Source organism: Lampris incognitus, chromosome 3 (genome assembly GCF_029633865.1).
Source record: "Lampris incognitus isolate fLamInc1 chromosome 3, fLamInc1.hap2, whole genome shotgun sequence".
Lineage (NCBI taxonomy): Eukaryota > Metazoa > Chordata > Actinopteri > Lampriformes > Lampridae > Lampris > Lampris incognitus.
Window position 1 is genome coordinate 83796803 of NC_079213.1, and position 23112 is coordinate 83819914.

Genomic DNA, 23112 nt, shown 5'->3' on the forward strand with positions numbered 1-23112 from the left:
CAGTGAAAATCTTAGCATCTTCAACTCTGCCACCTCCAGCTCTGCCTTCTGTCTTTTCATCAGTGCCACTGTCTCCAAACCATATAACATAACTGGTCTCACAACCATCTTGTAAACTTTCCCTTTAACTCTTGCTGGTACCCTTCTGTCGCAAATCACTCCTGACACTCTTCTCCACCCACTCCACCCTGCCTGCACTCTCTTCTTCACCTCTCCTCTGCACTCCCCGTTACTTTGGACAGTTGACCCCAAGTATTTAAACTCATATGCCTTCGTCACCTCCACTCCTTGCATCCTGACCATTCCAACGTCCTCCCTCTCATTCACTCAGAGGTATTCCGTCTTGCTCCTACTGACTTTCTTTCCTCTTCTCTCCAGTGCATACCTCCACCTCTCCAGGCTCTGCTCAACCTGCACCCTACTCTCACTACAGATCACAATGTCATCCGTGAACATCATTGTTCATGGAGACTCCTGCCTGATCTTGTTGTCAACCTGTCCATCACTATTGCAAACAAGAAAGGGGTCAGAGCCGATCCTTGATGTAATCCCACCTCCACCTTGAACCCATCTGTTGTTCCTTTAAATTTTATTTCCGATTTTTCCCTTTTTCTCCCAATTTAGTGGCCAATCGATCCCTATTTTAATTCAAACACCCACCCTCGTACTGCGTGCGTTCGCTAACTGCATCTCTCTCCGGCCGGCAGTCTCGAAGGAGACGCCTCGCCACTTTCATGACAAGGTGAATCCAGGCCGAACCACTGCTTTTTCCGACACACCCAGAGACGCATTCATGTGACGAACACAAGCCGACTCCGCCGACCTCCCAAAGACAGCGCTGCCAATTATTGCTGCTTCATCGAGTCCGGCCATAGTCGGATCTGACGAGACCGGGGCGCGAACCCCGGTCCCCAGTGGGCAACTGCATCGACACAAAGCACATGCTTAGACCGCTACACCACCGCGGACCCCCCATCTGTTATTCCAACCGCACACCTCACCATTGTCACACTCCCCTCATACATATCCTGCACCACTCCTACATACTTCTCTGCAACTCCCAACTTCCTCATACAATACCACACCTCCTCTCTCGGCACCCTGTCGTATGCTTTCTCTAAATCTACAAAGACACAATGTAACTCCTTCTGGCCTTCTCTATACTTCTTGATCAACATTCTCAAAGCAAACATCGCATCTGTGGTGCTTTTTCGTGGCATGAAACCATACTCCTGCTCGCTTATTGTCACCTCTCCTCTTAACCTAGGTTCTATTACTCTTTCCCATATCTTCATGCTGTGGCTGATCAACTTTATACCTCTGTAGCTGCGACAGTTCTGCACATCGCCCTTGTTCTTGAAAATCGGTACCAGTATGCTTCTTCTCCACTCCTCAGGCATCCTCTCACTTTCCAAGATTGTGTTAAACAATCTAGTTAAAAACCCCACTGCCATCTCTTCTAAACATCTCCATGCCTCCACAGGTACGTCATCAGGACCAACAGCCTTTCCACTCTTCATAGCTGCCCTCACTTCCTCCTTGCTAATCCACTGCACTTCCTGATTCACTATCCCAACATCATCCAACCTTCTCTCTCTCTCTCTTTTTCTTCATTCATCAGCCCCTCAAAGTACTCCTTCCACCTTCTCAACACATTGTCCTTGCTTGTCAGCACATTTCCATTTCTATCCTTGATCACCCTAACATGTTGCAATCCTTCGCAGCTCGGTCCCTCTGTCTAGCCAATCAGTACAAGTCCTTTTCTCCTTCCTTAGTGTCTAACCTGTCATACAACTCACCATACGCCTTTTCTTTTGCCACCTCTCTCTTCGCTTTACGCTGCATCTCCTTGTACTCCTGTCTATTTTCTTCATCTCTCTGACTATCCCACTTCTTCTTTGCCAACCTCTTCCTCTGTATAATTTACTGTACTTCCTCATACCACCGAGTCTCCTTGTCTTCCTTCCTCTGTCCTGATGACACACCAAGTACCTTCCTAGCTGCCCCCCTCACTATTTCTGCAGTGGTTGCCCAGCCATCCAGCAACTCTTCACTACCACCCCGTGCCTGTCTTAACTCCTGCCTGAACTCCACACAGCAGTCTTCCTTCTTCAACGTCCACCATTTGATCTTCGGCTGTGTCTTCACTCGCTTCCTCTTCTTGGTCTCCAAAGTCATCCTACGGACCACCATCCGATGCTGCCTAGCTATGTTCTCCCCTGTCACCACCTTGCAGTCTCCAATCCCTTTTAGATCACGCCTTCTACATACTAAGATATAGTCCACCTGTGTGCACTTTTCTCCACTCTTGTACATCACCCTGTGTTCCGCCTTCTTCTTGAAATATACTCACCACAGCCATTTCCATCCTTTTCGCAAAATCAACCACCATCTGTCCTTCCACATTTCTCTCCTTGACACCATACCTACCCATCACCTCCTCATCACCTCTGTTCCCTTCACCAACATGTCCATTGAAGTCTGCTCCAATCACCACTCTCTCCTTCTTGGGTACCCTCTCCACCACGTCATCCAACTCACTCTAGAATTCTTGTCTTCCATCTCACACCCAACTTGCGGGGCATATGCACTGATAACATTCAGCAATACAACTTCGATTTCCAGCCACATACTCATCACTCTGTCTGACACTCTCTTCACCTCCAGCACACTCTTGACATACTCTTCCTTCAGAATTATCCCTACCCCATTTCTCCTCCCATTCGCACCATGGTAGAACCCACCTCCAATGCTCCTGGTCTTACTCCCCTTCCACCTGGTTTCTTTCACACACAGTATGCCTACCTTTCTTATTTCCATCATATCAGCCAGCTCTCTCCCTTTACCAGTCATAGTGCCAACAATCAAAGTTCCGACTCTCACCTCCACACCTCCACATGCCTACCCCCTCTCCTTCTCCTTCACCCAACAGTAGCACAGTTTCCACCGGCACCCTGCTGGTTAACAGTACTGGTGGCGGTCATTGGTAACCCGGGCCTCGACCGATCAATAAAAGATAAAAAATAAAAAACAACAAAAAAATTCACTGCTGAATCCATTGAGAGAGCAAAAACCACAATAAAAACAAATACGGAGTACCACACTCTCTTCACTCTACAATACAGAGTGTAAAATGAGGATGATAATATCTGCACCAGAGAAAGTATTTATAACATTAAATACAAGAATAGAAAGGTTATTGGAATATATAGAATTTATTTCCATACTATAAAAATTAGATTATTGTAATAAAGAAGAGAAATGCAATGTGTAAAGATAAAAGTAATGTTTATAGAACCACAATCAGGACAGAGAGCAGTATTAACATGAACATGTAACATGAAGGTGCTCTTATGATGACAGTTATGCCAGGATAAAAAACTGAATGTCAAACGCTAAAATGCTTATCTCAATATACTCTGTGGAGATTGTCAGTCAAAAGCCTCATTTGGGGCCATCATAATATCCATCGTGATTTCAAAAGAGCTACCAACAGTACATTGAAAAGCAATAAGAGGCAAGAAGCCACTTTGCGCCTTGTTGCATTCATAGACATTTCAGGTAAACATCCAGCGAACAAATCTCTTAGTAATCACCCCTCCACACACACACACAACCTTTCGCCCCAATTGTATCCGGCCAATTACCCCAGTCTTCCGAGCCATCCTGGTTGCTGCTCCACCCCTTCTGCCAATCCGGGGAGGGCTGCAGACTACCACGTCTCCTCTGATACCAGCTGCTTCTTTTCATCTGACAGTGAGGAGTTTCATAAGGGGGACGTAGTACATGGGAGGATCACGCTATCCCCCCCAGTTCCCCCTCCCCCCTGAACAGGCACCCCGATCGACCAGAGGAGGCACTAGTGGAGCAACCAGGACACATACCCACATCTGGCTTTCCACCTGCAGACACAGCCATTTGTGTCTGTAGGGATGCCCAACCAAGCCGGAGGTAACATGGGGATTCGAACCAGTGATCTCCATGTTGGTAGGCAACGGAATAGACCACTACGCTACCCAGACGCCCTATCTCTTAGTAATTTGAAGGCTGCACGCATGTGTTAATTTTTAAGAACACCTTTACGTAGCTGCAGACACATTTACACAATAGGCTATATGTTATTTATCAGAGAGGTGTATTGAAGAGAAAGGTTTCCTACAAAGTTAAAAGGAAATGAGTTAAAGTGGAAAAGCATTTTTACAAATGCAGTTTTGTCCCTTAGTGCTTACCTTCCAAGTTAGCTTCAGGAACCGAGTGCCATTGTCAAAATCCTCGATGGAGAAGTTAACCTCAGGGGGATTTACAATTTCTGCAATACAAAAATTCGTTTATACAGCACTGCTTTAAAGTGCAGTTTAAAATGTACTTTCATGTTGGCTGTCAAAGGTTTCAAACTTTGAAAATGACAGCTCAGTCAGTTAGCAGTAAGCAATATTACCTCATCTTTTTTTGTGATTTCTATTTCTCTATAGCCTGTGACTCAGACCGGATGTCCTGGATTAAACGCTGGATTACTGTTGTATTCTCTGATTTGCTTGAAGATGCCTTAGTTTGTGGCACACTTGGTTATAACAGGAAATTGAACCTAGGACCCCCAATTACTGGATGGTCTCCGTGAAGACTCAATTTAGGATGTGTTTGAATAATCAATTAAAACGTGTCCTTAGAATATGTACATTTCAGCTGATCACAGAAAGTTGAATCAGTTTATCTGGACACAACGTTTATTAGGAGAAATGTTTCACCTCTCATCTAAGTGACCTCTTCATTCTACACCCACTGCAGGGATCCCCACCCTTGTAAACAATAAAGTGACATAATGACCAAAATCAACCATCAGTTTCATATGCAAATAGGTGTGACCGTTAACTAGAGTTTCGATGGCCATGTGTACTATTCACAGAGGATTGAGGAATGTTTGCAATTACAGCATTGTAAAATGGTGACAGATGTACTGTCAGGCCCCACTTGGTTCAGGGATGGTCGTTCCCTCTTAACATAGATGGCCTCTTTGACTCCCTGTTCAAACCATCGTTCCTCCCTATCACGAACGTGCACATCCTCATCCCTGAAAGAGTGGCAACTGGCTTGTAGATGGGTGTAGACTACAGAGTCCTGGCCTGACGTGTTAGCCCTCTTGTGTTGTTCCATCCTCTTGGCCAGTGTCTGTTTATTTTCCCCAATGTACAAGTCACTGGAATCCTCCCGGCATTTAACAGCGTACACTATATTGCCGTTTGTGCCAGGTGACCCAATGCTTAGAGTAGACCAACTTCTGGCACAGCATGTTTTGGGGTTTGAAAGCAACTGAGACGTGGTGTTTGGAAAATATGCATCTCAGCTTTTCTGGCACTCCCGTCACATATGGAGTCACCACTGATTTACGCTTAGGCAGCTGTTGTCCTTCTCCTCTCTTCGATTGGCTGGTGCACTGTTTGGGCATCTTTCTGGCTTTGACAAACACCCAGTTAGGATAACCACACTTAACCAGGGCCTGTTCAATATGGGGTTTCTCCTCTTCCTTGGCCGCTGTGTTGGTGGGGACGTTGTCAGCTCAGTGGTACAGTGTCCTGATGACTCCTAGTTTGCGCTCCAGTGGCTGATGAGAGTCAAAACTTAAGGACTGATCAGTATGTGTTGGTTTGCAGTAAACATCAACAATCAAATGCCCCCCATCACCAATTTCAGTCTAAGAAGGCTAACCTATCATTTTTCACATCTTCCCTGGTGATCTTGATGTGGTTGTCCACCGAGTTAATGTTGTCGGTGAAATGTGGCACGTCCTGCAATTTCATTTTAACCCAGGTTTTGTCCACACATCTGAACCAATGGCTAGGTGGAGTCCCTGGATAGGACATCAGAGCCCTCTTTTCCACTTCCTCCATATACAGGTTGGCCACTATAGGTGAAACTGGGGAACTCATAGCACACTTGTACCTCTGCCTACAGTACTGACCCCCTGCATGTGAATTATGTGGACTGAAGACATGGCTTCAGGAGTCGACACACTTGGTAAGTGTTAAAGGTGGTCCTATTGCTAAGGGCAGGGTCATTTTGTAATTTCATAAAGACTACCTGCACTGCTTCATCAACAGAAACGCACATGAAAAGGAATGCAACATCATAAGAGACCACTGCTTCATCCCGCTCCATAATGATGTCCCTCACCTTATCCACAAAATCCCAGGTATAACATAGGCCGTGTTATAGGTTTACAACCCCCTTGAAAGATCTAACTTATATTCGTCTGACTGAGCTAAACGGCGGGTGATTGCTCGTTGTACAGTCGTCATACAAAAGAGATGGAGGGTGATTGCTCATTGTAGCGGCCGTGGCTGGTTTAAAAATCTCACGTGTATCAATAGCTAACGTTAGCTATCGATACACGCTAGGGTTAGGGTTAGGCTGTGTGACGACAGTATTCACGCTCAACCAATCATAGCCATCTTTCAAGGGGGTTATAAACCGATAACATAGGTCGTGTTACATGGCCTATATTATAGCTCCAAAATCCATAGTGTTCTGAATGTGATGTTCATTACTGCCTACCAACAGGTTAAGAACAGATGCCAGAAACTTAGAGATGTTGTAAGTCACCAAGTTAGTCATACTAACAATAGCCCATAATGGCACATCCTGTTTATGTATTTTAGGTAACCCATATAGACTAGGTATAGCTTCTCTTCTGTAGTACAAAATTCCGTCAATAGCATTGTCCTGTTCTAACAGCTTCAGACAATCTATCACCTTTTTCTGGCTAGATCTCGTTTCAGGGGCTAATGAGTATTCATGTCACTAAGTAACATCATAACCTTCTTATGATAGTCTGTCTGGTTTAATACAACAGTGCATTCAGGATGTGATTCTTCCGTCTTAAGACGGAAATCCGTATTTTCAGACCCAAATTAATGACCCACCTGAATTGTGGAGATCCGTAATAAAAAAAAAATTGGGGGGGGGGATGTCTGGTGGGCAGGTGTATCGATGGCAGCTTTTTTTCAATACTCTGGTAGTAGTTTAAGTAATTTCTTTATCATGTCATCACCAAGTAAGCCCGCCCTCTTTGGATCCCTTCATAGTTGCTAATTGGTTTAGATTTAGAACGTCAAGCCGCGAGCGAACCCTTTCAAGTTCAGTTCAACTCATCGTCGAGCAGCTTGCAACACTCAACAGAGTTTTGACATCGGCTGTGGTAATGTTGACCTCAGGTAAGAAACTTTCATTTGATCCATTACTAGCTAACGTTAACATTGTTGTATTAATTATGAAATCACCGTTTAAAAAGTAATGACGATGGTACTAATATAACTAGTTTTATAACTAACGTTAACATTACCTAGCTAGCTAGCTAATGTTATTAGAATGCTAGCTAACGATAAACCGGGGTGCTAACTTAATGCTACCTCCGGTCCCAAAAACGGAACATATTGGCCAAATATAGACGTGGCGTTATAATGTATTAAGCCTGTAGCCTATAGCTTTCCCAATGTTTTTCTGAAGTTGATTTAGCTACGTTAGCTAAGTTCAAGCTTGCTTGCTTGCTTTTTCTAATATACGTTATCATTATCTAATTTGGTGATTAGCTGGAGCTAATCACCAAAAAATGTCGGATTTGTTCTGTAATGCTCCTGTTTTGCGACATAGTGTGTATCAATGTCAGGAACAGTTACCGGTTAGTCTGACCTAATTAGCTGACGTTGCTTCAATTCGTCTTCCACAGATGGCGAAAATACTACCAGCCAACGACCCTGCTGCTAAAGAGCTGGACAAGGATCTCAAAAATAAATCGAGATGGATTTGGCCGGGGGAAAGCGCAGACAACATTCAATTTGATTGCTTTGTTAATATAGCACTCCCAGGGAAGGTCTTGTGCACACTGTGCAATGACCAGATTTCATGTAGCAGCAATGGCAAAAGGGCACTTGCCAAATATGTTACGCATCCAAAATATCTAAAGTTCATAAAGCAAGACAAGACAACATGCAGCTTGTGATTCCCCCAGCTGACCATGTTATTGCCACTGTTCCACCACCCCAGAACACACCAAGACCTGTGCCACTTTGTGATCGTATTGCCCAAGATCAAGTATGTATATTTCCAATTGTTAATTCTCCATTTGTTTTCCATTAACCTTCTATTAATGAAGCATATAATAGGCTATATGGGCGTTTCTGTAAATGCAGAGGCCAGTGGTGAATCTGCAGGTGTCACTCTTTGGAAGCCAATTTCCTTCATAATGTATGAATGGACATTTTAATTATGGTTTTAAACACCGAGTAGGCTATACAAGAAAGTATCTAAAAAATACTAGACTTCTGCATTTGACTTGTACGTGAACAAGTATTGCTTGGGTCACCCAATGTTTTAGCTGTATAACTGTGACATTTTAGATGCATTACTGGAAAAGGCTGTTTTATTTATTTATAGCCATCATAATTGAAGTTGTCTTTAATTATAACTATGTGGATCAATTTTTGATCCAACATAAGATGTAACATTAAGTTTGTCCTGATAAAGCTGTGTTTTAACCATACCATTTTATGCAAATTGCCTCGAAGTATTAATTAAGCTATATGCTGCATATTGCAGTATGCAGGACTGGATTTTTTATGACAGTGTATGGGGACAACAGAATAAATAGAGCCACTGGCTCTATTCATCCTGTTCTCCCCTAACTTTATCAAAATGGTGGCGTTATTCTAAACCTATTTTTTGTCATCTCCCCAGACACTTTTACTTCCTTTCATAGCAGAGCACACACTGCCACTACCGGTCTCTCCAGCTCCGATTGATTTGGCAAAGCAGCTCGCAAAAGACCCCAAAGCTCTTGGAGATCTGTCAATGGACAGAACGTCAGCATCATACAAACTGACCTATGGGTTGAAAAAGACGGTGCTTGGTGGGATCCTGGAAGAGATCAGCGAAACACTATTTTCTTTGAACACTGATGAAGCAACCAGCAAAACCCATGCAAGGGTCCTTGGTGTTCTAGTGAGCTATTGGTCAGAGGGTCTGACGACAATGGTTGTCAAACACCTGGTTGCCATTGAGCTAACAACAGTCAATTCGCTGTCTCTTTTCAGTGCCCTGGATGACCTCCTCAAGAGAATGGAACTGCCCTGGAAGAACCTCATATCCATTCTGATGGACTCCTGCGTTGTTGTGAGGGGTTCCAAAACTGGCCTGGAAAAAATAATTCGTGATCTCCGAGCCCTTCAACTCCTTGACATCAACGGTGATGCATGCCATCACATCCAAAATGCCAGCAAGGTGCTGTGTGCTCCCTTTGAGTGTTGGGTTGAAGGACTATTGTCAAATATTCACACTGACCATAAGTGGTCTGTCAGCATGAAGGAGTACTGGAAGGGAAATATGTGGCATCATTGGGATCAAATTCTCTAGTGCGCTATGTACCCCACAAATGGCTGTCGGCATATGATGTCAGTGTTGACACAATCCGAATGTGGGATGCTTTTGTCCTGTTTTATTTTTCATTCTTGAAGACTGAAGACAAGACCATCTACAGATGCCATTCTTCAAAAGAAGTAAGTTCCCCAGCCTGGCAAGAATCAAATTCAAGAGCTCTGGCAGGAGCTTGAGAGGAAGTCCAAGAACTTCACAGAGGAAGGAAAGAGGAGGAAGACTCGTATCTGTACCAAGGTAAGTTATGCAAAGATAAAAATACCTATCACATTCTGGAAATAACATCAGGTTTAGCTCAATTTGAAATGAACATAATTGTGGTGTGTATGGGCTGTCATAATCACAACATTTTACATTTCACATGATTAACTGTCATACAAATTATTGCAATTAATAATTTAATTTAGTCCTTTTTTGGTCATTATATGTCACTGTTATAGTATAAGCCTACTAATACTAGTGTAATATACACAAATAATTGCAATTAATTATTTATTTAGTCGTTTTTTGGTCATTATACGTCACTGTTATAGTATAAGCCTACTAACACTAGTGTAATAATACACACATCTTATGGACCATTTATTTATGGACATCGAACTTTTACAAATATAAATAAATGAGATTTATGTTTGCCTTTAAGGTTTTGGAAACAAATTTTGCACTGGGCAGATAGGTCATGAATAATAACTCAAATATACAAAGGCTATTGCTGAAAAATACAAGAAATTACTGAAAATGGCAGGTACCAGGTCTAGCCAGTCTAGATAGTGTTTCACCTATTGCTCTGCTGCACATATGTAGATTTAGTTTCAATATCTTGTTCTAAAACTATTGTGTAGTCATACATGACATAATGAAAAAGTGGTTGATGAATATTATGCTAAACATATGCCTATTCATGTGTTAATCACTTGTTTTACAGGTTCTGTTTCAAGCGAAGAGGACCCTGCTTGAACTGCACTACTACACAGCAGTGATGCCCATGCTCAAGCAGTATGTCTTACTGTTTCAGACCAAGGATCCCCAGGTACACAAGCTCCACAATTCACAGGAAACACTTTTCAGAGAGTTTCTCTCCTGCTACATAAAGCCAAGTGTCCTAATTGACAACAAACAAAGAAACCTGTCTGGGCCAAAGCTGAAGACTCTAAACCTTACAAGCTCAGAGGCGAAGAGCCATTTCTTGGGTGTGCGGCTAAGTCTATCATCATGCAGCTTGGAAGGAAGCACCCACTAGTGACTGACTTCATGGTCAAGGTCTTCAAGGCATATGCAAATTGTGCCTGTTCTCTGCAAACCAAGAAGCCTCCGGACAGTGACACCTTAAGGGTACTATCGTGTTTTGAAGCAAGAGGAAATCATCACATCATGCCTTTCTTGCAAAAGCTGCTAAAAATGTTTCCTGCTGTGCAGCTAACAGAAACACCTGACTTTCTGCAAGAAATATACAGGTAAGAGTAATTAAGCTGAACATAGAAATTATTTTAAAGATAATTTAACTATATTTAATAAACTTGTGATTGAATATGGCTGTGATCAGGTAGCCCTAATTGGCTGAATTGCAATGACAAGATTTTTGCTGTTATACTTAATATAGTTTTAAACATTTTGGTGTTTTATCATGTTTTATATTGATGCTTACTTTTTATAGTGCTCTGCTGCTCATGCATAACTATGTATATGTCAAGTACAGTGTAACAAGTGTTGAAATTACTTAAATATAATTGTTAGACTATACCCATTGGCATGTAAAAACAAAGTTATTTTGGCTGCGTAATGTTTGCTATTTTGATTGCGGCTATTGAAACCACACTGATCTGGTGGCCATTTTTTTCTGTCTTTATTTTTTGCTGAGCTAATGTGACGAGAGATGGTGAGTTCAGGCCTACTAAAGTTTGACGATCATCCTGAGAATGACTGGGCCTGGAAAACATCCTTCCTCAGCTCCACTGATGATTTGAAACTCTCTGCTAGAGAAGAGCTTGACTTGCTGTGCAAATGGCTTGGACCATCATCGTCTGAGCAAGCTAAGAGAATCAGAGCAGTGAACATTCACAATGTGAGTACAGGTCTCAGAATGGTGTGGCAGACCGGAAGACATTTATGGCTCGCCTGAAGTGATTGAAAACATACTGTCAAACAAGTTGATGACTTCCCCAAAATCACAGCCAGGGATAACCACGAGCTAAGGGAACTAGGAGAAATCCTTATTGAACTGGAGGCAGCCATGGTAAGTGGATACCTACCTGGTCTCTCATACCTCAGTACTTCTCGTGGGGTTACTCCGATAGTCCAGAAACTACCGTATAACCTGCAAGAAAAATGGATCACAGGATCATGCTATAAGGAACAACACAAAGTGCCATATCCTCTATACTCGGCCTTTGTGAAGTTAGTTTATGAACAGGCAAAAAAGCACGCAATGACCCAAGCTTTGCCAGCATAACAACGGGAACCTTGTATGCTGCCGAAACGGAAAGAAGTGTCTCATCCAGCCATCATGTGAAAACATCAGTAGCCGTAAGACAGAAATCTCAACAAATGGTGAAGACAGTGGCAACGCTATAGCAGTCAGGAAGGATGGTGAGCCTGATAAGCAGTGCCCACTACATAACAAGCCTCATCCATTGAGAAAGTGCCACAGCTTCAGAGGCCAAACACTGGATCAAAGAAAGGCATATCTGAAAGACAAAAATATCTGTTTCAAGTGCTGTGCGCCGTCTACCCACATCGCTAAGGACTGTGACAAGCTTTACAGTGTAAGGAGTGCAACAGCAAAAAACACCCCTCAGCACTACATCCAGGACCTGCTCCATGGAAAACTGATGTCCAAATAAGCACTACGGATCAAGGTGGGGAGCAGCTATTGAAGGCCGTTTCATCTGTGACATTCAAATGCATGGAAATCTGTGGGACCACAAACACTTCAAAATCATGCTCCAAGATCAGTCTGGTCTGGGTGTTATACTAATCCATTTTGGATGAGACTTAACCCAGGTGCACAAGGTTCGGGAGCGATGTAATGGGCCTAACAATGCACCATTTGCCCAGCGACTTGACCTTGGGTGGGTCATAGTAGGGATGTGTGTCTTGGAAGGATGCACAAAACAGACAGTGTTAATGTTTCAGGACCAACGTGCTGACGAATGGGCACCACTCCATCTTTGTACCATGCACGAGCAGCATAATTGTGAGAGAGAAATTCTTGAGCCCTGTCTCATCCCACACCTCTCCAAGAGTCTCACATGCTATTAACTACAATGGTGTTACAGACAGTCTTGAAAGAAATGTGTTTCAAACAACCATGCATGACGATAAACTTGGCATGTCCATTGAGGATGAGCTGTTTCTCAAGCTCATGGACAAAGAAGTTTTCATGGATGAAGGTAACTGCTGGGTAGCACCTCTGCCATTCAGGCCAAACAGGCCACAACTGCCTAACAACAAACAACATGCAGTCAGCAATCTCACATCCCTACGCCGCATGCTGGAAAAGAAACAAGACATGAATGGCTCCGTGCCAGCAGCCTGGTTGAAACACCAACTGGTTACCAACTGGGTTACCAACTGGGATAAAGGCCCAGCCTTCTTGTCCAGAGACACATGCTTACAGCCAGAGACCTTTGCCCTCATAGACCCTAATACAGATGCAGACATACGCCCACAGGTCACAGCTTTCACTACCAAAGCCTTTGAAAGTGAGCTCGGCTCATGCTGGTTTGAACGCTTCTCCAGTTGGAAAACTCTGTCGAGCTACAGCCAAAATTAATCCACAAGGTCAGGTCCTGCACAAAAAACTCAAACAGTAAGACAGATGAGGTGACACAAGCAAAAGCAGTTATCAGAAATGCACAGCATGATGGATTTGCTGAAGAGATGAAGTGTCTTTCAAGAAGTGGTGTCGTCTCAAAAGCTAGTGGTCTAAGAAAACTGAGACCCATTGTTGATGCAGAGGGCCAGCTAAGAGTTGGGGGGCGAATGCCTTCAGTCAATGTATCCTGGGAAGAGAAACATCCTATCATTGTCCCCAAAAAAACATCACATAGCTACCTTGTTAGTGAGACATTACCATGAACAGGTCGCACATCAGGAAAGGCGTCTTATAGAAGGTGCTGTTCGCTCTGCCGGTCTGTGGCTAACTAGGGGCAAGAGGCTGGTGTCAAGCATTATAGATAAATATGTGATCTGTAACAGGCTGAGAGGAAGAGCAGTAGAGCAAATAATGTCAAACTTACCTGCTGAACGAGTCATTCCAGGTCCTCCGTTCACAAATGTAAGTGTTCATGTGTTTGGTCCATGGAGCATCAGCTCACAATGTACCCGAGGAGCACTGTAGAGAATAAGCACTGGACTGTCATTTTCACTTGCTTGGTTACAAGTGCGGTGCATATTGAAGTACTTGAATCTCTGTCATCTTCAAGCTTTGTGAATGCACTAAGGAGGTTCACAGCTGTGCGTGGGCCTGTCTGCCTCTTCCGTTCTGACCAGGGGAAAAACTTTGTCGGAGCATGCAAGGAACTTAAGATAAACTCTAAGGACCCTGAACTGACAGCTTACCTCCAAGACCAAGGCAGCACGTGGAAGTTCAACCCTCCCCACTCCTCACACATGGGTGGAGTGTGGGAGCGGATGATAGGTGTTGCTCATAGAATATTTGGATGCACTACTGCTAAAGACAAATGCCTCGTCTGTCTGACGAGGTTCTGGTCACACTTATGTCGGAAGTTATGGCTATTATGAATGGCAGACCTCTGTTCCTGTGTCATCTGACCCAGACATGCCGGCTATCCTCACACCTGCTATGCTTCTGACGCAGAAAATTGAGACAGAGTCACCACCCCCAGGAGAGTACGACCTCAAGGACCTCTATGACAAGCAATGGAAGCAGGTTCAGACTCTGGCTGACTCTTTCTGGACACGCTGGCATCAGGAATATCTAACGTCACTCCAACTGAGGCGGAAGTGGCACATGGATAAACCAAACCTGAATGAAGGAGATGTTGTGCTTCTCAAGGATGCACAATTCAAGAGGAATAAATAGCCTATAGGAGTGGTAGTGAACACCATTCCCAGTCAAGACAAAAAAGTTTGCAAGGTGGATGTGAAAGTGGTCAAGCAGGGCACACAGAAGGTGTACTCTAGACCTATCTCTGAAGTTGTGTTACTCATGAAAGGGACATAGTGTTATAATTTATCATAACAGGCGGGGAGTGTGTTGTCTGGCTGCAGGAGTGTTGTGGCGGTTTGGAGTTGATTGCAATTTTGCATTCGCCTTTTGAATTGTGCCTGTACAGTTGCCGTAGCCCGTGCGGAAGTCACAATATGTACAACAGACACGGTATTGTCCTCTCTTTTGTCTCATTGTCTGGCCATAAAATGTTTGCCTGTAAGTATTTTTACCTTCAGTTCTCTCATAAATGTTTATGAAAATCAGTAATAATAAGAGAAAAGCCTGTGTTCCTGCTGCTGTCAAGTTTTTTAATGAACCGTTGTAATTTGAAATTTTTTCATGATGATGCTGTTTTAGAGTCTGTTTTTCTTATGTTGCTGTTGAAAATGTCCTTATGTGTGGTGGCTGATGAATTTCCCCTTTAGGGCATCAATGAAGTTGATCAATAAATCTATCAATCAAACAATCCCTTCTGGAAAGTATATCAACTTTATGTATATCAGCACATATTCTAGGTTTGTTCACAGTCTCAAGACTGGTTAAGATTGTCAGCAAACCAAAGTTTGTTGTCAGTCGGCAACACCCTTATTCTGAATGACATTAAATGATATGTTTAAATGTGTTTCATTGATTAATGCAAATGGACACAGATGTTATCACTGAGATCAAACGTGATCATCTGATGACACAGTACAGCCAGATTGTACATCCACCCAAACATTGAAAACATGCTGGTGTAACAGAGTTGAAAATGACCTCACTCAGATAAAGTGAATTCCCCCAAAATTTGTATTTTAACATGTTATTATAATCCAATGCTTTTTGATGGTTTGTGTAAACCCCACATGTTGTACCGCATTCACTAAGGTTAAATATGAGGCTGCGCGACTGTTTGTCTATTTACTTTCACTTTGACACATTTTGGGCATTTGCGCTACCCGTACCTTAGAGCTAGACCATCTCCGCTGGAGGTAAGCAGGCTTTGGGAGCGCTCCGTGAATAATTTGATATTTTAATAAATGAACATGTTTTCTTTGCAAACTATGGGTTGGATATAAATGTATACAAGTTGTACTAACTGATGCTCTCGAAAAGTAACGATAGAAAGTGATTTGCAAGTGTTTTAACCGATTTAAAGTATAATTTTGGTGGCAACCACGCTGCGCTGTGTGTTATGGAGAGCATTGTTCTTATTTTGGTTTTTATGCTATTTTAGACTTGTATGCAGTCACGTTGCAGCAGAAATCTCATGGATTGTTGTTTCATTTGTGAATGCAGGTACGTGGTTTATGTATAATGTAAATGTGTAAGAACTTGGTTATGAATATTGCAAGAGTCAAGAATTTCTATGTTAAAACTATACGATCACTCAGTGCGCTATGCCAGTGCTGTCTGTCCTTTTGTTTGGTTTGTTTTGTACTTTTGTTTGCACGAAGATTAATGAGTTGTGCATTTTGATTTCCATGTGAGTTTAGTATGCTATGCAACGCATGAGGTTAGCCAGGAGAAACATTGTTTGCTAGCTCATGCACGTGAGAGCTAGACCATTTCCGCTGGAGACTTGTATGCAGTCACGTTGCAGCAGAAATCTCATGGATTGTCGTTTCATTTGTGAATGCAGGCAATAAAAGCCACTGTTAGGAACCCCTGGTCTGAATCTCTATCACAAACACCTGCACAAGTGAGGGTCGTTACACTGGTGGGAAAAATTGCATCGACATAAACAATTTAATTGCAACAAAAGCTCTGTCCTCTTTTTCCATGCTGGATTGTTCCACTGAGAGTAAAACTTAGGCCGCTGATGGTGTAGAGGAATGACTAGTAGTAGTACACCACTGCGCCAGTCATGCTCAGATTAACACAGGATTAACAGATTAACACTTGAAGTGCCCCCTTCCTTCCAATTTATGCATAAAAGAGTGAAATGTACTTTAATTTATTTAAGTTATTTAATTACTTTATTTAATACAAATTTAATTTGTATAAAGTCCATAGATTCACATGAATTTATAGAAGTACAGCCTCAACATGTACTACAGAAAAATGTAAGACCCAACCAAAAAAAAACCTTACACCATAGATAGACATGATTGCCATACTAGCCCTTACACTGATGCTCAAATCTGAATGCAACTCACATCCCAATGCAACACGTCATGCTAAATATCAGTATTTCCATCATAAATGGCCTCTATGAGGTCTACATGCCAAACCACCAGAGTATGTCTAAAAAATAAATATCACCACACATCCATATACCAAATAAGGCAAGTCCAATAACGACTGTCACAAGCATCCATTTGAAGAGTGATCATTAAATTAAACAGATGATTAAAAAGGTATTTTAACATTTTCTATCAGCAACAAAGTACTACTATTATTATCTAACTAAAATGGAAGGAACCTCTTGTCTACCTGTCTGTCTGCTTGTCTGTTACATGGCGACTGGACGAATGACATTGCAACCCACATTGTGGTATGAGGGGGGGATTACATCTGGGTGCACCCCCAGCACGGCAAATTGGCTGGTGCCCCCGAGCACTTGCCTGATGCCATATATGGACAATCCAGGCCAACTGCCGGTGTTAATAGAATTTTCTTACTCCCCCGCAGAATCTGACTCCCCTTGGCGTGAAGCTAGTTTAGGTTAGGCTAATCCTTAACCCTAACTCCCCCCTCCCGACCCCAAACCCCTTACCCTAAACCTCCCCTCTCCCCGCCCTGACCCCTAACCATCACCCATTCACACTTAGGGGAGTCAAGATTCTGCAGGGGAGTCAGAAATTTTTATAACACTGGCTCCATGTACAATAAAACCTGACTCTTACCTGCAGGAACAGAATGAATTGAGGACCAGTCACTCCATAGGGGGTTAGAGGCAACGGTGGACTTCTGTCTCACTCGCACCCAGTAGGCTGAAAATCTCTGGAGATTCATGACTTTGACCCAGTCTGTTTGCCGTGAAAAAAACAAAAAAACACACAACCGGACATTTTTAAAGGGCTCACTGGGAATGGATGATTCCTTAAAGAGATACCTTGTGTGCCATTTTCCATCATAACACATCCGTTAGTTCGCATCTAGATATGTTGCATGGTTAAAATGAAGGGGGACAACAACAGGAGACCGTGTTGGGAAGATGGGGTCGTTTTTTTTCTTCCCTTGTTTTGCAATAATTTGCGTATCTGGTGAGACAAAACAAGTGAAGCTATCTCTTTAAGGAATTACTGAGACTCACGTCTCCATCTCCCCCACCTGTCACAGGGTGATAACAGTCAAGTCAAGTCAAGTTTATTTATATAGCACATTTAAAACAACCACAGTTGAACCAAAGTGCTGCACAAGCTTAAAACACAATATGAAATAAGTAACACATGAATATAAAAATACATGTAAAAAAGACATAGTAAAATAAAGGAATTAAAATGTAAACAATAAAACAAGAGTAAAAGTATATTTCCACAATAAAATCACGGTGTCTAGCTCAACTTGAATTGAATGCCAGCGAGAAGAGGTAGGTCTTTAACCAAGATATAAAAGTCTCTAGGGTCTGAGCAGATCTTATGTGTATTGGTAAGTTGTTCCAGAGATCAGGGGCAGCAACTGCAAAGGCTCTGTCACCCCTATTCTGAAGCCTGGATCTCGGAACATGTAAGAGCATCTGGTTTGCTGACCTGAGTGCTCTGACTGGTGTATGATAATGTATTAGCTCAGATAAATAAGATGGTGCCAGCCCATTTAAAGACTTGAAAACAAGTAATAAAATCTTAAACTGGATCCTAAAACAGACAGGAAGCCAATGAAGGGGGGCTAGTACAGGCGTTATGTGATCACGTCGCTTCTTTCCTGTCAGCAGGCGAGCAGCTGCATTTTGTACAAGCTGCAGGCGACAAAGCGACGACTGAGCTATGCCAACATACAATGAGTAACAATAATCTAGACAATAATCTAGACCCATAATGGGGCTCTTACAAATAGATCAAGATGAAGAAAAGGATGAAAACACCCACAAAATACTGGATGACCTTGTCTCTCTATTTTCTCTTTCAAATGATGATTATTTGTGATTTTTTTCAAAACAAAAAATAGAAGAAGGGCACTTACACATTGAATTTCTTACATTGGTCTTGGTTGCTCTCTATATTAACGGTGGGAGAAAACATTGTCAGACAATCAAGGCAGCAAAAAAAACGTTTAAAGTTAATATGAATATTATCATAACAAAGAACAGGTTACACAAGAAAAGGACAGTAGCTGTAAGGGTGAGAATATATAGTACTAGGGTAAGTGATGAGTGTACAGTATGTTTGTGTGTGTGTGCATGACTAGTAGTGCTGATAAAGAGATGTTGGATAAGAGAGTTGCCTGACATTTTCCCATGATTCTGTGGTGCCAGCCTCTCTCTGAATCTGGATCTCGACTGCAGCCGGTGTTGTCTCCGCAGCACTCCAGCTTAAAGTGAGGTTGTTTGAGGACCACATCATCGATAATTTTTGAGGTGCTTCGTATTTAACTGCTCAGAAACAGCAAAACCGTTTTATGTTCATAGTTGTGTTTTTTTAAACAAGTTGTGTAATTCATATAATCATTTCACATTTTTATAACCACTCCTGTGAAATATACAGACCAAATCATTTATCCCTTACACAGCTCAGTTCAGAGTTCAAATTCATTGCAATTCAGTATAATTGTTGAATAAAAGAATAATTTCTGATCATTGGTTATTGTATAACCCATAGGAGCCTGTTGTAAATGCATAGATGTCAGATACTTGGGTCTGTCTTTTTTACCGGCCACTTTAATGGTCCCACATAAAATGTTTGTGTTACCACTTTTACCCCGACTTAAAGCGGCTCCAGACAACATTTCAACTTTCCCTCCTAGTGTGTATCCAAGTGATTTTATTGTTTACAGCGCTGTCGCAAAGACAACCGGATTGCTTTCCATTTATTAGCAGTCTGGCTACGGTCCAAAGCAAGACAACAAACCCTGATCTCAGTGCTATGATAAAGGCAGAGTAAAACATCCGATAGTATTAAGTAGGCAGGTTGCATTACTTACTGATCCAGTAGAAAAGAAATGCCAACTGAATATCAGTGTGGAACCTTCTCAAGTCCCTGGTGCAACGTTTCTCAAACTTCTCCTGTTGGACCACTTGTCCTGCATGTTTTAGATCTCTCCCTGCTCCAACACAGCTGATTCAAATGATCAACTCGTTATGAGCTCTCGAAGCTGCCTAATAACAAACCTGATCATTTAAATCAGCTGTGTTGGAGCAGGGAGAGATCTAAAACATGCAGGACAAGTGGTCCGCCAGGAGAGGTTTGAGAAACGCTGCCCTGGTGTATCGAATTCTTTTTTTTTTTAATGTTTTCCCCCCTTTTTCTTCCAATTAAATTTGGCCAACTACCCCCCTCTTCCGAGCCATCCCGGTTGCTGCTCCACCCCCTCTGCCGATCTGGGGAGGGCTGAAGACTACCACATGTCTCCTCTGATACATGTGGACTTGCCAGCCGCTTCTTTTCTCCTTACAGTGAGGAGTTTCACCAGGGGGATGTAGCACGTGGGAGGATCACGCTATTCCCCCAAGCCCCCCCCCAAAAAAAACTGGCCAGAGGAGGCACTAATGCAGTGACCAGGACACATACCCACATCCAGCTTCCCACGGCAAGCCTGACCAAGTCGGAGTTAACACAGGGATTTGAATCCAGTGATCCCCCTTGTTGTATCGAATTCTGTTTAACCTCTGAGATCCGTTTCCCCCTAACCTGAGTTTGGGGGAAACAGATCTCTCCCCTCACTAAAAGTTGGTGCTAGATTGGGTCAGCAAGACAGACGATCTGCTCCAACCCTTCCGTGTGACAAAAGCGCTCGTATGTCTCCTTGGCTAACCCTAACCCCACCCTAACCTTAAACAATGAGGCAGAGTTCACAGCAGAGCGTCCCTCACGCTGATCCAATCTAGCACTAGCCCTCACTAAATCCCAGCCCAACCTTTTGTTTCATTTTGAATAATGTCAAATTGCGTAAATTCATGGTGCTCTAAATACCATTTTGTGGGACCCTTAAGAGATGAACAGTCAATATTTGGGGTATTCTTTTACATCTCAAAACATATATTTTACTGGATAAGTATTGAATGATGATTTAGAATCCAATATCAACGTGACAGATAGATGAAAACAACTTTCCTGCCCTTTTAGCCAAAAAATAGAATTTATGTTACAGTGGACTCTTGCAGCGGTGATACAAATCTTTTGTGATCTTTTCAGTTTAAGGAGAAATACCTCTCTGGTTGAGCACAACAGACATGTTGTGAGAGGAGCAGCTGGTGTTTCCCATGTTAGCTACCACCCAGACATAGACGGGACGATCCACCATCAGTGCCTCGCTCGATGTGTAGTGCCAGATTTGGCTGATCCCCTTAAACTCTCTGGAACTGTAGGGTGCATACGTTGTGCTGTGGATGCATTGAAAATGGGAGAAACATCTTACCCATTAAGGACAACGAGAAAACCAACAGAATGACTGTTCACGCGAATGACTGACAGGCAGCAGGGCTGCCCCATCACAGAGAACTCCCCTGATTGGTTGAGGGCTACCAGGAGCGGTAGGGATTCAACCAATTAGCAGCGCTCAGGTGACATTTTGAGGTCCTTAATACAGATGCAGGGTTAAACACAAAGACTTGATTTTCTCTCAGACCATTAGAATTACTCATAGCTGTAAGAGTGATTTTTTTTAACAAATAACAATTAAACTAAGTTGCCTGTCCCTGCTTTAAACATAACATCGTTCAAAGAGAACATTAGGAGATGTCTTAGCCCTGTGCTCATTATATGTGTGCTAGGGAGGTTTTGAGATGAGAAAAAGCTACCTCATAAAATAAACACAACATGATTTAAGTAAGTACAGGATGTGGTCTGCAGAAGTGAGAGCGAGGCCATCGTGCCATCGAACATTGGCAAGATCAAATGTAACTGAGCAAAAGTTAAGTGTTTTCCTTTAAGGATAACAAACCAGGGTACGCACTCAAGTGTCACTATCTCCATTCCTTTCAACCGAGTTATCTCGTGGAGGTTTTAAGGAAATGAAAGGGGAGCAGAGGCCTTTTCCAAAACTGTTCTTCACTAAATATCTGTAAAACACATCCAATCTGTAAAAGGTTTACTATTTTGACCACTACAAAATGTCACCCATCGTTTTTTACCGAAATTACATAGTATTGTATTAGCTCATTTTGAAATACAACTTTTCAGTAATGGATCATTCTGACTCACTTGAAGTAAAGATCGTAAGTTATTCTGTCGGCAGACACGGGCCCACTCCATTCACAAGTGTAAACATCTTTATCAAGCTTTCTTCTGTAGCACTGAGGACTTGTAGGTCCCTCACATGTTGATCCTTGAGGGAAAAGATTTCTCAGAATAATTTGATATCTTTGTTATAACTTTTAACCAGGTTTTAACCAGGTTTTCACACTTGGGTTGAAAGTTCCTCTAGCAACAGGGATCAAGTTAAAGAAACAGATAACTATACTCAAAATGAAACAAAACATAACTGCAAACTTGAAATTCACAATAACGTTCTTCAAAGAACAATGTTATTTTTGCTTAAGTTTAGAGGCCCTTCAGTCTGAACAGCATAAACAGTCGTCCAACCATTTAACCTTTTTTACGTGAGCACTGAAAAAGTCTCAATCTCAAATAGTTGGCACCATTTTAATAGTAAAAGTATTATTCTGTTTACAGAGTAAAACTGCATTACAATGCAGGCAGCACCAGCTGATGGAAACCACATTGAGCTGATAAGCTAACCAAAACTCTGGTTGATGTTACACTTTCACTTTAGATGCCTATCTCCCCTCAACAAGTCTAATTCACATTCAGAGTTAGTTTCTTGGACAGATGTGGTTCAAAAGAAGCAAAGGATTGGCTCTAAGGCACTCGGTCAGATAGAAAAGAACAGCAAGGTACAAGACTGTCCTATCTGTTTTTTTTTTTTTTACCTGTGTTGGAGACAGCAAGCACATTTAACAAGAAAATAAATAGCTGTAGTGCACCGTGATCGTTTGTGTGATCCATGAGGTGCCGTGGAGCATCTAGATGGGTGAACATGTGGTCCTCGCTGTCTCTGTACCGCCAGTGTCTCTGTATATGGTTGAGCTGTGCAGGTGGTGTCAAGACCCTTTCTTGTAAATGAGCGTGCTTACTGAGAAATGTCCCTGACGTTTCTTGCCTGTAGGTCTCATCAGACGAGCTGCAGTTTAAACATGTGAGGAGGGGCAAGGAGAATGTAGGCGACAGAGCATCTGAAAGTGATATCTGTGATGTCACCATGTCAGTTTTCACTTGTTCATTTCAGTGATGCTAGTGTGCAAACAACTGAAGGACAAAACATTTTATGGGCCTCAATATAATGAGTATGACATACTGACATGTTTATTTATATGACGTGTTCTTTAAATTTGTATCTACTTTATGATGAGGTTTGTGCAGCCCCTCATAAATATGAGC

The 23112-nt window shown here is 42.5% G+C and overlaps 1 protein-coding gene across 1 annotated transcript; it reads right to left on the bottom strand.

Moving 5' to 3' along the window:
* Positions 1–4060: 4060 nt before the first annotated feature.
* On the bottom strand, positions 4061–22791 carry LOC130109864 (interleukin-12 receptor subunit beta-1-like). Its single transcript, XM_056276835.1, has 8 exons — positions 22605–22791; positions 21877–22000; positions 20884–21056; positions 18967–19109; positions 18701–18734; positions 17425–17547; positions 4230–4309; positions 4061–4087 (listed from the first exon to the last, which is right to left on the bottom strand). Exons 1-8 carry the CDS (start codon positions 22711–22713, stop codon positions 4061–4063), a joined length of 813 nt encoding a protein of 270 aa, XP_056132810.1. The 5' UTR covers positions 22714–22791.
* Between the last annotated feature and the right edge of the window lie 321 nt (positions 22792–23112).